At 38.1% G+C, this 13468-nt stretch overlaps 1 protein-coding gene across 7 annotated transcripts in view; it reads right to left on the reverse strand.

The window, feature by feature from the left end:
- Window positions 1-350: 350 nt before the first annotated feature.
- Window positions 351-13468, reverse strand: part of SAP30 (Sin3A associated protein 30) — a 49360-nt gene continuing 36242 nt past the window's right edge. The window contains exons 6-11 of one of the 7 annotated variants that reach the window (XM_042935060.1): window positions 13359-13457; window positions 12891-12980; window positions 8647-8750; window positions 8033-8137; window positions 5215-5264; window positions 351-519 (exon numbers count right to left, since the gene is read on the reverse strand). In XM_042935060.1, the coding sequence (XP_042790994.1) occupies window positions 5250-5264; window positions 8033-8137; window positions 8647-8750; window positions 12891-12980; window positions 13359-13457 (413 nt within the window). In that variant the 3' untranslated portion in view covers window positions 351-519; window positions 5215-5249. Of the gene's footprint in view, window positions 520-4567; window positions 5265-8032; window positions 8138-8642; window positions 8751-12850; window positions 12981-13358; window positions 13458-13468 lie in introns of those variants that run through there. The other 6 variants (XM_042935062.1, XM_042935061.1, XM_042935063.1 and 3 more) reach the window with 6 other exon arrangements.

The raw sequence follows: 13468 nt of genomic DNA on the forward strand, positions 1-13468 counted from the left end.
ATTTTTAGAAGGATCTATTCTGCAGCCGCAAGGTGTAAGCTATGCAAAAGAGAAAAAAGAAAAAGAGAAAGAAAAAAGAAAAAGGCTACTTAAATTTTCAGTAAATTTGCTAGTGAAGGCCAGAAGTTCATTCATTCAACAAATAGCTGAACAAATTACTGAAAACCTACATGGTGCCAAACAAAGTTCTAGGCACTGAGGATACTTAACACAGTGAGATGAAAATCCTTACTCATGGAGCCAACAAGTGATTGCAGGTGGTGATCATTATTCAAAGGCAAAGGATAGATGGAGTCAAGGAGAAAGCTGTGGATATGATTTCAGCACCCTCTCCCTGTGCACTCTGCTCTCCTCGAGTTAGAGTTACTAGAATATTGTCATTGACACCACAGAACTGTTAAGCGATTATATGAGTGGGTGCCATTTCCTGCTCCTTTGTCATGATTTAGTAGAGAAAATTCTACCATTCGAGCAGCATTTTCCAACAAGTGTTCCTTGGAATCTAGTCCCTCGAGGTGCCTAGTTTAGGGGAAAAAATGTTTGGTGGTTAAATAAATTTGGCAAACACTTCATCTTTTGGAGATTCCCAATAAACTAACAAAATATAATCTGTATGACCTCCACCAGTTTGGATTCCAAATTTGGGCGTCTTCTTTTTTTTTTCCCCACAGAATTTTTTTTTCCAATATATGAAATTTATTGTCAAACTGGTTTCCATACAACACCCAGTCCTCATCCCAAAAGGTGCCCTCCTCAATACCCATCACCCACTCTCCCCTCCCTCCCATCCCCCATCAACCCTCAGTTTGTTCTCAGTTTTTAAGAGTCTCTTATGCTTTGGCTCTCTCCCACTCTAACCTCTTTTTTTTGTCCTTCCCCTCCCCCGTGGGTTTCTGTTAAGTTTCTCAGGATCCACATAAGAGTGAAACCATATGGTATCTGTCTTTCTCTGTATGGCTTATTTCACTTAGCATCACATTCTCCAGTTCCATCCATGTTGCTACAAAGGGCCATATTTCATTCTTTCTCATTGCCACGTAGTATTCCATTGTGTATATAAACCACAATTTCTTTATCCATTCATCAGTTGATGGACATTTAGGCTCTTTCCATAATTTGGCTATTGTTGAAAGTGCTGCTATAAACATTGGGGTACAAGTGCCCCTATGCATCAGTACTCCTGTATCCCTTGGGTAAATTCCTAGCAGTGCTATTGCTGGGTCATAGGGTAGGTCTATTTTTAATTTTTTGAGGAACCTCCACACTGTTTTCCAGAGTGGCTGCACCAATTTGCATTCCCACCAACAGTGCAAGAGGGTTCCCGGGCATCTTCTTTTTCTAATTACTTGCTTAAACCCCCATTCCTCCAGATTGTAGGTAATTCGGTATCTCTCGCTCTCAAGGACTCACCATTCTTCAACTTGTCCAGGAACCCTGGGAAGTTACTTAGTCCAAAGGGAGCAGTATTGTTTCAACATTCCGTGTGGAAAGAACTAATCAGTCCACTTAAAGTTCTGATTTTAATCACTCCTACGTGGTGTTATTGTTGAAAACTGGTTCCTAAGTTTCCAATGAGTCCCTGGCTTGCTATAAGGGTGTCCTTTAAGCTGAAGAACCCTGTAGAGGCAGCAGGGTAGCACTGAGGACGTGGGTTCGCAAGATGACAGCTTATTGGCTTTATACTCATATAATCAGCCACTGTTCTCTAGACCCGACAGCTTTGCCAAAGTGGCCAGGTATAATTGGGTTTCTAACCACAGCTACACACTGTATCTAAACATGCTGTCCCTAAATACACTGTCCCTACAAACCTCTAGGCCCTGGTGTTGAGCCTAAGTCACTATGCCAGACTCCCTCTTTCTTCTTGAGGTAACTTCAACGTGTTCTATTGCCATGGGATCTCTGTTAGGGCTTTCTCAGCCCTTCAGAAAGCTCTAATCTCCAAAAGGTAGGGGATAGGGTCTTGATCCCTTTCTTTCTGGAGGATCTTTGGCCCCAGGTAAGTTTAATTTGGCATATCACGGGGAAAGTGGGAAGAACAATCTTTGTTAATTTCCTTTCCCCAGAGACATGTATATCAACTCACTTCATGTTGGCATAATTAAGATTATTCAGGGAACTATAAAGAAGATCCAGGAAGTAAATGTCTTGTTCTATCTTGCCACTTCTCCAGATAAACAAACAAAGTTTCAAATCACTATGAATGTTTCTGGAAAGTTGGAACACTTAAAAATTATTGATTATAATTTGTCCTTATTTGAGAGGTAGCTAAAACATGGGAGTATATAGAGCATGTCATTTATAAAGTTTCATGGGAATAAAGGATAGAAAAAGATTCTAGGATATGGAGGCACTAAGGATCTGAAGGGCCCCCTGTTAAATGGGGGAGAGAAAGAGAAGGATTTTCCTTGCTTTATTTTTTGTAATGAAAAGGTGCGAAGTACCTGTGTGGCTCAGTCAGTTAAGCATGCGGCTCTTGATTTCAGCTCAGTTCATGATCTCAGGGTCGTGGGATCGAGCCTCATGTTGTGCTCTGCACTGGGCATGGACCTTGCTTAAGATTCTCCCTCTCTTTCCCTCTGCCCCTCTCCCCTGCTCATGCTCTCTCTCTAAAATAATAGTAATAATAATAATAGTAGTAGTAGTAGTAGTAATGGGGGCTAGTGTATCTACAGAAGCCCCCAAGCAATGCATCATAAGGTATGTTCTACTTCAGAGAGAATCTGATTCCCAAAAATTCTCTTCTGAATTTCTTCCACTGAACTAAAGCCCTAAAATCCTCCAGGCTTCTTGGTAAACCAGTCCTCATCTCTCAGTGAGTCAAGTTCCTAACAGAAAAATCTCAGAACCTTTGGTCAGGGAATGCCAGCATTTGCCAACATGGCTTTAGACTCACTAATTTTCTGATACTAAAAAGATCATAATTCCTATGGAGAGGAGAAATATATTGAACCAATATATTCCTTTTTAAATGTTTATTTATTTTTGAGAGACAGGGAGAGAGAGAGAGAGAGGTAGAGAGAGAGAGAGAGAGAGACAGAGAGAGAGAGAGAGAGAGAGAGAACACAAGCAGGGGAGGGGCAGAGAGAGGGAGACACAGAATCTGAAGCAGGCTCCAGGCTCTGAGCTGTCAGCACAGAGCCTGACGTGGGGCTCAAACTCACAAACTGTGAGATCATGACCTGAGCCGAAGTTGGAAGCTTAATGGACTGAGCCACCCAGGTGCCCCAAGCCAGTATATTCTTAAGCCCCTCATTCTCCTAGTACTTGATCTTTTCCAGTTTTTCAAATATTTTACATCAATTAACTTAAGACATAAAATACAACATTCAATGTTAAAGCTTTCTTGATGCCAGGATATTTTATACTTCAGCTTTGCTGGACCAGTCAGCACAAGGATACTGTGGGAAAATATAGTGAAAATTCTATAAGGTGGTAACAATGTGGGGGCAATTTTTTGTTAATTCATCCCCAAAGAAGGAACTCTCTTTGAATACTAGTATTAAAGACAAAGACTAACTTGCAATTTGATAAAAGACAGTGTTATAGAAAGGCTTTTTTTCTTTTCTTTTTTCTTTCTTTCTTTCTTTCTTTCTTTCTTTCTTTCTTTCTTCCTTCCTTCCTTCCTTCCTTCCTTGTAGAATTGTTACCATGTTTTAGACTTTCAGTGAATATATTTGCCTCCCACTCTAATATATAGCCATATCTTATGGAATAACGAGTTATGTTTTAATAGGATTATACTATAGGTAACACATTCATGCATTTAGAGATGAAATATCTAGGGAGAATATTTCCATTGCTTGTTATTGCTTGGCATTTCATGTGTCCTATCTGATAGGTATTCACATAAAGGAAGCTGGTTTTAGTTATCTAATATAGTGGTATATTTATTACTTCAACTTACAAATTCTTGTATTTGGATTTCCAAACATGTAATTTTTAACATGTTTTATTAGTGAGGGAGAAATAAAGGAACAATTTTGCAGCTAATTTAACACCTATAAATGTCCCTGTTTGTGATATGAAAGAAATGGCCTTGTCAGACCACAGGTCCGCTCATATTTCAAAAAACATTAAATGTAAATATTTCTAAAGTGCCCTATATTTAAAGTTCCCTTTATTCCACAAAATATTAATGGGTTTATTGTTTATACTTTATAAAAGATGGTACCTGATTCTGAACAGATTTATTATGTGAAACTGTTCATTATTTTTAAAATAGCTCTATGTGAGAAGCCATATAAAAGCTAGATGATTACAAACCAACAATTACAAACTGAAACATAAATGTTAAAAAGATATTAACTTGTTTCAAAATTTATGTCCAAACAAAACCTGCACACAAATGTATATAGCATCTTTATTCATGATTGCAAAAACTATAAGCAACTAAGATGTCCTTTAACAAGTGAAAGGATAAATGAACTGTGGCATATCTATATAATGGAATATGATTCGGTGATAAAAAGAAATACACCATCAAACCATAAAAATATGAATATGACTTTTAAATACATATTGCTAAGTGAGAGAATCCAATTTATAGAGGCTACATAATATATGGTTCCAATGATATGACAGCCCGGAGAAGGTAAAACTATAGAAATGGTAAAAAGATCAATGGTTGCCAGGGGTTCCACGCAGGGGAAGACTGAGTAAATGAGGCACAGGAGATATTTTAGGGCAGTGAGACTACTCTATATCATAATGTAATAGTGAATACATGATGCTATGTGTTCATCAAAACCCATAAACCTTACAACACAAAAACTGAATCTTAATGCATGCCGACTGAGAAAACACTTGATGAGGGTGTATACCAAAAGGACACAGGATACAGCTGAAAGAGCTCCCAGTGGCCAAAGCTAGAGCTATTAGAACAACAAAAAACTTTAAAAGTAATATTGGATTATAACCCAAAGTATAAAGTAAAGAGCCATGAGTTCATACCGATACAAATAAATAAATAAAGATAAATCTCATGTGCAGAAGAATCCCCAAAAATGTATGTAGATACTCTGTCCTCAAGAAGATGGAATATAACTCCCCCACTCCTTCAGTGTAGACTGAGCATAGTGACTTCCTTCCAAAGAGTGCAGCATGGAGAGAGAGAGAAAAAGAACTTTACAGTGCAGAAACCTGGCAAACACTACCTCAGCCAGCTGACTAAGGCTACTATCAACACTGATAAGTCACATTCATAGTAGGTACCTTTCATATGATGTGATGAAAACAGCACTTTAACTCTATGGTCTTCTTCCCTGAAACATACAACCCAAGTTTAATAATATGATAAATACTAGACAAATGTCAATTGAGGGACATCTATAAAACCAACCAATACTCTTCAAAACTTGTCAAGATCAGGGTACTTTGACTGGCTGTTGGAAAGCATGTGACCTTTAATCTCAGGGTCATGAATTCAAGCCCCACACTGGGTGTAGAGATTACTTTAAAAAAATGTGTTTTTTTGTCAAGATCCTCAGAAACAAAGAAAGTCTAAGTAGCTGTCACAGCCAAGAGAAGCCTAAGGAGATGTCAGGTAATGTGGTGTCCTGGAGAAGATTCTAGAAAAGGATATTAGGGACAAACTTAAAAAAAAAAAAGAATAAAGTATGGATTTTAGTTAGTAGTAATGTATCAATATTGACTAACTGTAACAAATGCACCACAATAATCTGAGATGTGAAATAATAGAGAATACTGGGTGTAAAAACTATTCTAACATTTTAAGTTTATTAAAATAAGATTGAGAATCATACAATTATAGAAAGTGGGAAATAGAAGGAACCATAAAACTTACCAATTAAACCCTTTAATTTACAAGGGGGAAAACTGAGGATGTATAGTGGAACTTAGTAGCCTGCACTTTGGAGAAGTCCTTGAGACAACAGTGGTGGCTAGCTGCTGAACTTCGTTCTCAGGGACACTATAACATTAGTCATAGTATGTGACAGATGATAAGTAATTACTGAATGGTGAATAATTTCCAAAAACCTACCCTCTACCCAAGTGTTGTGTCCATTCAATTTATTTATTTAAAAATTTTTTTTGATGTTTATTTATGTGTGTGAGACAGAGAGACAGAGTGCGAGTGGGGGAGGGGAAGAGAGAAGGAGACACAGAATCTGAAGCAGGCTCCAGGCTCTGAGCTGTCAGCACAGAGCCTGACTTGAGGCTTGAACTTATGGACCACGAGATCATGACCTGGGCCGAAGTCAGATGCTCAAGCTACTAAGCCACCCAGGCGCCCCTTTTCAATTTATTTATTAACCCATTCATTCATTTAACAAATATTTACTGAGTGTCTGGTATCATAATTTTTACTCCTAGAACTATAATTACTTAGAAACTCTATCCAAAGGAATGACATTTTGGCCATTTTCCATATCTGACTTTGTTGAAAACTCTGTTTAGCTGATTTAAGTTTCTAAGTATCCAAGGAAGAATTGTTGCAAGCCAAGTATTAACATTAAATAGACGGAGGAGACACCTTAAGAGAACGATGGCTCTTAGGAGTCTTACGAGAGCATATATGTGGTCCATTTACACTCAAATCATGGGCTACGACCTTTTTGAACGGTATTCAGATCTCCGATCTCTCATTCTACTCCTTTCACTATTTATGAAAGCAATAAGCTAAGAGCCTAGTTTTGTCTTGCTCTCCAGTTTCTGCTCCACTTCTCGCCAGCTGTGAGCGTGATCTTGGCCAACCTACTTCATCTTTTTAAGGTTCAGTTCCCTCATCTGAAAAATTACCTCATAAAAGAATGTTGCTTAGGTTAAAGAAACCAACATTGCTAGAGTGTTTAACACACTTGGCAATGACATTATTATTCCTAATATCATTACTATTATTGTTATCATTACCAACCTACCAGATGCTTGTAGCGGTGAAATAACTGTGGGAGGCTTAGGGCAATAACTCAGGGTCTACAAGAGAACACACGCTGGCACACTTAATCGTTCGTTTTTTCTAGGTATAATAAGTGGGTTGTTTCTAACAAACCACAGAATTGTTGTTGGGATTTGGGCTATGATTCTATTTACTGTCAGCCCAGTGCCTCTTTTAGACTGCTAGGAAACTAAAGGGGTTATTTTCAAGTTCCTTTCCTTCTTGGCCTCTTTTCCTGCCAACGTTTTTTTTTTTTTTTTTATGTTAATATTATCATTCATTCTAAATATTCCATGGCTCCTTAAAAGTGGATAGTTTTTCCTGATACACTTCTCCCCTGATGTTCATTTTTAAATCATACTTAATATTATATTTAAAGATCACATCATTCAAGGTGCTCATATGTTATCATATTTTTATCATATTTAAAGATCACGTTACTCAAAACCTCTGTGTATAAACGCTGAGCAAAAGCCCAGCCCACCCAGCGGGGGTGGTGCCCCCCTCTCCATGCCCAGGTAAAAGAGGTCTTGTGTTGGCTATTCTGACTAAGAGTTTCTGAGCAAGAAGTCTCCGCCTCCAATTCCCATTCTAGCCACGGCTGCCTGTGTGGGAATCCTAGCAGCTGCCAAGTACATCAGCCCTTTGAAATTGCACCCCCATAGGAATGCCTCTTGGAAGCGGTGCTGTTCCTGTAGTTGTAATGGCATCAGCTGAACACTTTTACTCAACAGCTTCTTGGTACTTCTGCTGCCTCCTTTGGGGCCTCACTTGAGACTACTCAGTGGGGTCTGTTCTCATAAGTTCCACGTCAGTGGCAGAAAGCTACATCTCAGTAATAGAGGTTATCTTGTTCAACCCAGCTGTAAAAACCATGCTAAGCACAAGTGGTCCAACTTCAGAGGACATCTTAAGGGAAACTTTAAATAGTTTTAATAAAAAAGAATACTCTTTTATCAAGTTCAAAAAAGTTAATAAAACAGGTTAACTGTTTCTTTTTAACTGATTGAAGACTTTAAAGGGATTTGAGAAAGTAATTTTATCTGTGGCTCATTAGTACTGCAACAGACAGACTGCAAATTAGTTTACAATGAGCATGATTATTCTGAAACTCCTTTTGTCAAGGATACTCACATAAAACAGGTCCTGTTTCCCTCTTGGGAGGAAACTGTGAAGGTTAAAACCAGATGCTGCTTTTCCCCACACTGCCACCCTCAGTGACTCCAGAAGGATGTAAGCCTGAGGGAGATGAGAGAAAGGGGTCAATTATGGAACAGTGGAGCAGCAGATTCTAAATCAGGGCATATGCATGAGCTCCCAGAGATCCCAGAAATCAGAGGAAGCGCTTATGTGGGTTTCCAGTTTTTCGTAAGCTTTAGATATCTGATGCCTAAAATTATTTATATCTAAGACATTTCCCGAAACTCCAAATGATGGGAAGGATTTTGTCGTTGTTGTTACTGTTTGTTTGTTTATAAAATACTAATCAGCTTGCTTTTTAAATTTAATACCAATACTTTTAACAAAATTGCTTAAGTCCTATATCATACTTTTTTCTACTCATGAGTTGACTATGTCACTAATTTGTGGGGCTTTTCTATTTGTAACAAATCTGATTGGACATTAGGTTGATAAGATACACCTATATAAATCACACACACACATACACATACATATACTATCACATAAAAATATAGCAGGGAGTATTTTCTAGAAAATGGGCAGTATATTTAAATGTCCTCACCTACCACACATAAGAGGTTTACTTTGGGAGACTCCAGAGACTGTCTCGAAGAGAGAGATGGCCTCCAGAGCAACATAAACCAGGGTTTGATGAGCTCTAAGTAACCGGCTGTCAGGAGAGAAAACAAAACAAACAAGATGTCTTAAGTCTCCATATATAAGAAGACAAACAGTGGTTTCAGATTTGAATCCCAAATTAAAAGTCAATTAAATGCAAGGAAACAAAATGAGCAGTGCAATAAAAGAAATTTAAAAAAAGAATCAACACACAGGAAAATAACAGTAAAATAAAGAGGAAAAGAGAGAATTCATCTACAAGCAAATCAATTTGTTGTTGGCACCATACTTCTGGTCTAGATTGACTGACATGGGGTAAACAAGATGGATAGCTCACAAGACGGAGTGAAGGCTGTATAGTTTCCATCTTCCTCTTCAAATGCACATATTTCTATACTTTTAAGTCATACACATAAATTAACCCTATCTGTGGCATAGTATTTTTTTAGCCAGTATCATAGGAAACACATTTATAAATATACAAAGAATATATGTAGTTAATTGCACATATGCCTCTCATCTCTTTTCTTGAATTCCATACCTTTTGCTCCAGCTTCAATAAAACGGAGACCAGAGATGTGATCTCTCTTAGGACTGACAACTGCTTCTGGTCTTGTTGCTTTTCTCTACGCTTTGCTCTACATACCTCCATATCAGGGTGTGCATGTATGGCTTCCCTCAAACAGCTGTCAACAGGGGCCTTTCACTTACCTCCATTCTTCTTGACATGCCCTTTCTTTGATTTCCATGATAATACTCTCCTGATTTTTCCACTGCTTCTTGTTCTCTAGTCATCCCTTAAATGCCAGTGGTCCCTAAGATTCTGATTCTGATTCTGATTAGCCCTATTTTCTTCTTACTCTATAATCCATTCTGAGAAGCACAATAGTGAAGGGCATGGACACTAGAACTACATTGCAAGGGACTTGCCATTTTCTGGCTTTGCGTGAGATATGGGGCAGGTTACTTAAAATCTCTGATGTTTCCGCATTTATAAAATGGGACTAATAATAGTATCTACTTCATGGGCTCATAAAGGAGAGTAAATGAGTTTCAGACATGTGAAGTGCCTGGCACACAGAAAATACTTGGTAACTTTTAACGGGTAAAGCCATGGCTTCAACTATCATTTAGTTGAATAACTTGATTAGTTACTTAGTCAATATTTTGTTGATTAATCAGTAAACTCTAATTGTCTGGCCCATACTTTTTTCTGAACTCCAAGTCCATTTAACCAAGTGCTTACTAACCATTCCTAGCTGCATCTAGGACTCCTCAAATTCAACATTCATAAACTAAGTCACTTCTTGAAGTAGCAGAAAAAGAAATTAAGAAAACAATCTCATTTAAACTGCACCCAAAATAGTAAGATATCTAGGAATAAAACTAACTAAAGATGTGAAAGATCTGTACTCTGATAACTATAAAACACTGATGGAAGAAACTGAAGATGACACAAAGAAATGGAAAGATATTCCGTTGCTCATGGACTGGAAGAACAAATATTGCTAAAATGTCTATACTACCCAAAGCAATCTACACACTTAATGCAAACTCTACCAAAATTCTAACAGCATTTTTCACAGAACTAGAACAAAAAAATCCTAAAATTTATGTGTAACCACAAAAGACCCTGAATAGCCAAAGCAATTTTGAAAAGGAAAAGCAAAGCTGGAGGTATCACAATACCGGACTTCACATTATATTACAAAGCTGTAGTGATCAAAACAGCATGGTATTGGCACAAAAATAGTATTGGCACAAAAATCCTTAGATCAGTGAAACAGAGTAGAAAACCCAGAAATAGGGGCGCCTGGGTGGCGCAGCCGGTTAAGCGTCCGACTTCAGCCAGGTCACGATCTCGCGGTCCGTGAGTTCGAGCCCCGCGTCAGGCTCTGGGCTGATGGCTCGGAGCCTGGAGCCTGTTTCCGATTCTGTGTCTCCCTCTCTCTCTGCCCCTCCCCCGTTCATGCTCTGTCTCTCTCTGTCCCAAAAATAAATAAAAAACGTTGAAAAAAAAAAAAAAAAAGAAAACCCAGAAATAAACCCACAATCATATGGTCAATTAATCTTCAACAAAGCAGGAAAGAATATCCAATGGGAAAAAAGACAGTCTCTTCCACAAATGGTGGGAAACTGGTCAGCTACATGCAAAATAGTGAAACTGAACCATTTTCTTACACCATACACAAAAACAAATTCAGAATAAAGACCTAAATTAAGACTTGAAACCATAAAAATCCTAGACGAGAACACAGGCAGTGATTTTTCTGACATTGGCTGTAGAAGCATTTTTCTAGATATGTCTATTAAGCCAAGGGAAATAAAAGCAAAAATAAACTATTGAGACTACATCAAAATAAAATGGCCCTGCACAGTGAAGGAAACAATCAACAAAACTAAATGGCAACCTACAGAGTAGGAGAAGATATTTGCAAATGACATATCCAATAAAGGGTTAGTATCTAAAATATATGAAGAACTTATACAACTCAACACTCAAAAAACAAATAATACAATTTAAAAATGGGCAGAAGACATGAACAGATATTCCTCCAAGAAGACCTCTAGATGGCTAAATGATAAATGAAAAGATGCTCAACATCACTCATCATCAGGGAAATGTAAATCAAAACTATCAAAACTACAGTGAGATATCACTTTATACCTGTCAGAATGGTTAAAATCAAAAACAGAAGAAATAAGTTCTGGCAAGCATGTGGAGAAAAAGGAACCCTCTTGAACTGTTGGTGGGAATGCAAACTGGTGCAGTCACTGTGGAAAACAGTATGGAGTTTCCTTAAAAAGTTAAAAATAGAACCACCCTATGATCCAGTAATTGCACTACTGGGTATTTACCTTCAAAATACAAAAATGCTAATTTAAAGGGATATATACACCCCCATCTTTATAGCAGTATTATTTACAAGGGCCAAAATATGGAAGCAGCCCAAGTGTCCATTGATTGATGAATGAATAAAGAAGATGTGGTACACACACACACACACACACACACACACACACACACACAGGAATATTATTTAGCCATAAAAAAGAATGAAATCTGGCTATTTGCAACAACATGGATGGAGCTAGAGAGTATAATGCTAAGTGAAACAAGTTAGTCAGAGAAAGACAAATATTATATGATTTCACTCACATGTGGAATTTAAGAAACAAAACAAATGACCAAAGGAAAAAAGAGAGAGAGAGAGAGAAAGAGAGAGAGATATAAACCAAGAAACAGATTCTTAGAGAACAAAGTGATGGTTATCAGAGGGGAGGTGGATGGGAGGATGGGGGAAATAGGTGACAGGGATTAAGGAGTGTACTCGTGATAAGCGCCAGGCGATGTATGGAAGTGTTGAATCATTGTGTACCTGAAACTAATTTAACACTGTATGTTAACTATACTGGAATTAAAATAAAATAAAAAAATAAAAACATTTCTAACTCAATGGAAAAAAATACACTAACTCGTTTCTATCTCCCCCTCTGCTCCAGCCCAAACTGCTCCTCTCTTTGTATTCTTTTTCTAAGATAAGTAATGCATTATTCATCCAAGGCTCCAAGTCTTTGAGAGTTAATAAAGTCTCCCTTTTCTCTCAACTACCTCTACCCTAAACATAAAAACCTCATTGGTTACCAAATATTTTCAGTTCTGCTTCCTAACTATCTTCTCTTTTGGGTTACTGCAAGAGCCCCTCTTCTGTTTCTAGCTTCCTTCCTCCCACATCATCCTTATTCCACACTGCAGTCAGGGGCTATCATTTTTAATACTTTTCGTCATCTTTCCGTTCACTTTCAGGACAAAATACAAAATGTTCAGTGTAGCATATGAGGTACTTCATCAACTTGCCTCTTTCTAGTCCTCTAATCTTTTCCCCTGCCATCCCTACTTCCAGCTACACTGAACTACTTGTAACCCCCAAAGTTGTTACCCTCCCCTTCACCGTCATGCCTTCCTCTGTACAACTCAGAATGCCCTTCCTTCCATTCTAGATTATCCCTATTATAATTTTTCCGACTCCTGCAACACTAGTCCAAATTGAGTTTTAAAAATTAACCAACAATTAAAGGAGAGTTAACAGATGCTACAATTCCAGTGCAGTTTGCTCAAAAAACAGACTGAAATTCCTTTTGTGCCTTTACTTGAGGTACAGGTTTCTTTTTTAGTCATTTTCTTTTTTACTTTCCATTGACTGGTAATGACTCCTTGGTGAGGACTTGGAGAGTTGGAATACATCTTCAACCAAAATGTTATAAGATATGTAGATGGTATCTAGAAAAAAACATGAAGAAATTGTGAAAGACGAAGAGGTGCTCAGCTATTTGCCTAAATCACATTAGCCATTTTCCCCCTTCCTTCTCCTCTCTCTCTCCCCACTCTCTCCACTATTCCCATCTCTCTTTCAGTCTCTCTCTCTGTCTCTCTCTCTGTCTCTCTCTCTGTCTCTCTCTCTCTCTCTCTCTCTCTCTCACACACACACACACACACACACACACACACACACTTCTCTTAAATTTAAAATTATTCTCTCTGTGTTCTTTCTAAATTCTTCAGGTTTTATATTTTATTACTCCAAGAGTCTGCCTCCCTGAGGTTCTTGTTCAGACTAGTTATTTCCCTCTGTAAAGAAGCTGTTCAGTTCATCCTTGCCTGGTTTGGAAGAATCCAAAGGAGGCAGTTCTTGCAGCCCTGTCTCACTTCCACTCCCCTCCTCCCCCAGTCCTGGCTGGAGCAGTGAGTCTGTCAATCCTAGGCAAGAG

Source organism: Panthera leo, chromosome B1 (genome assembly GCF_018350215.1).
Source record: "Panthera leo isolate Ple1 chromosome B1, P.leo_Ple1_pat1.1, whole genome shotgun sequence".
Classification (NCBI taxonomy): domain Eukaryota; kingdom Metazoa; phylum Chordata; class Mammalia; order Carnivora; family Felidae; genus Panthera; species Panthera leo.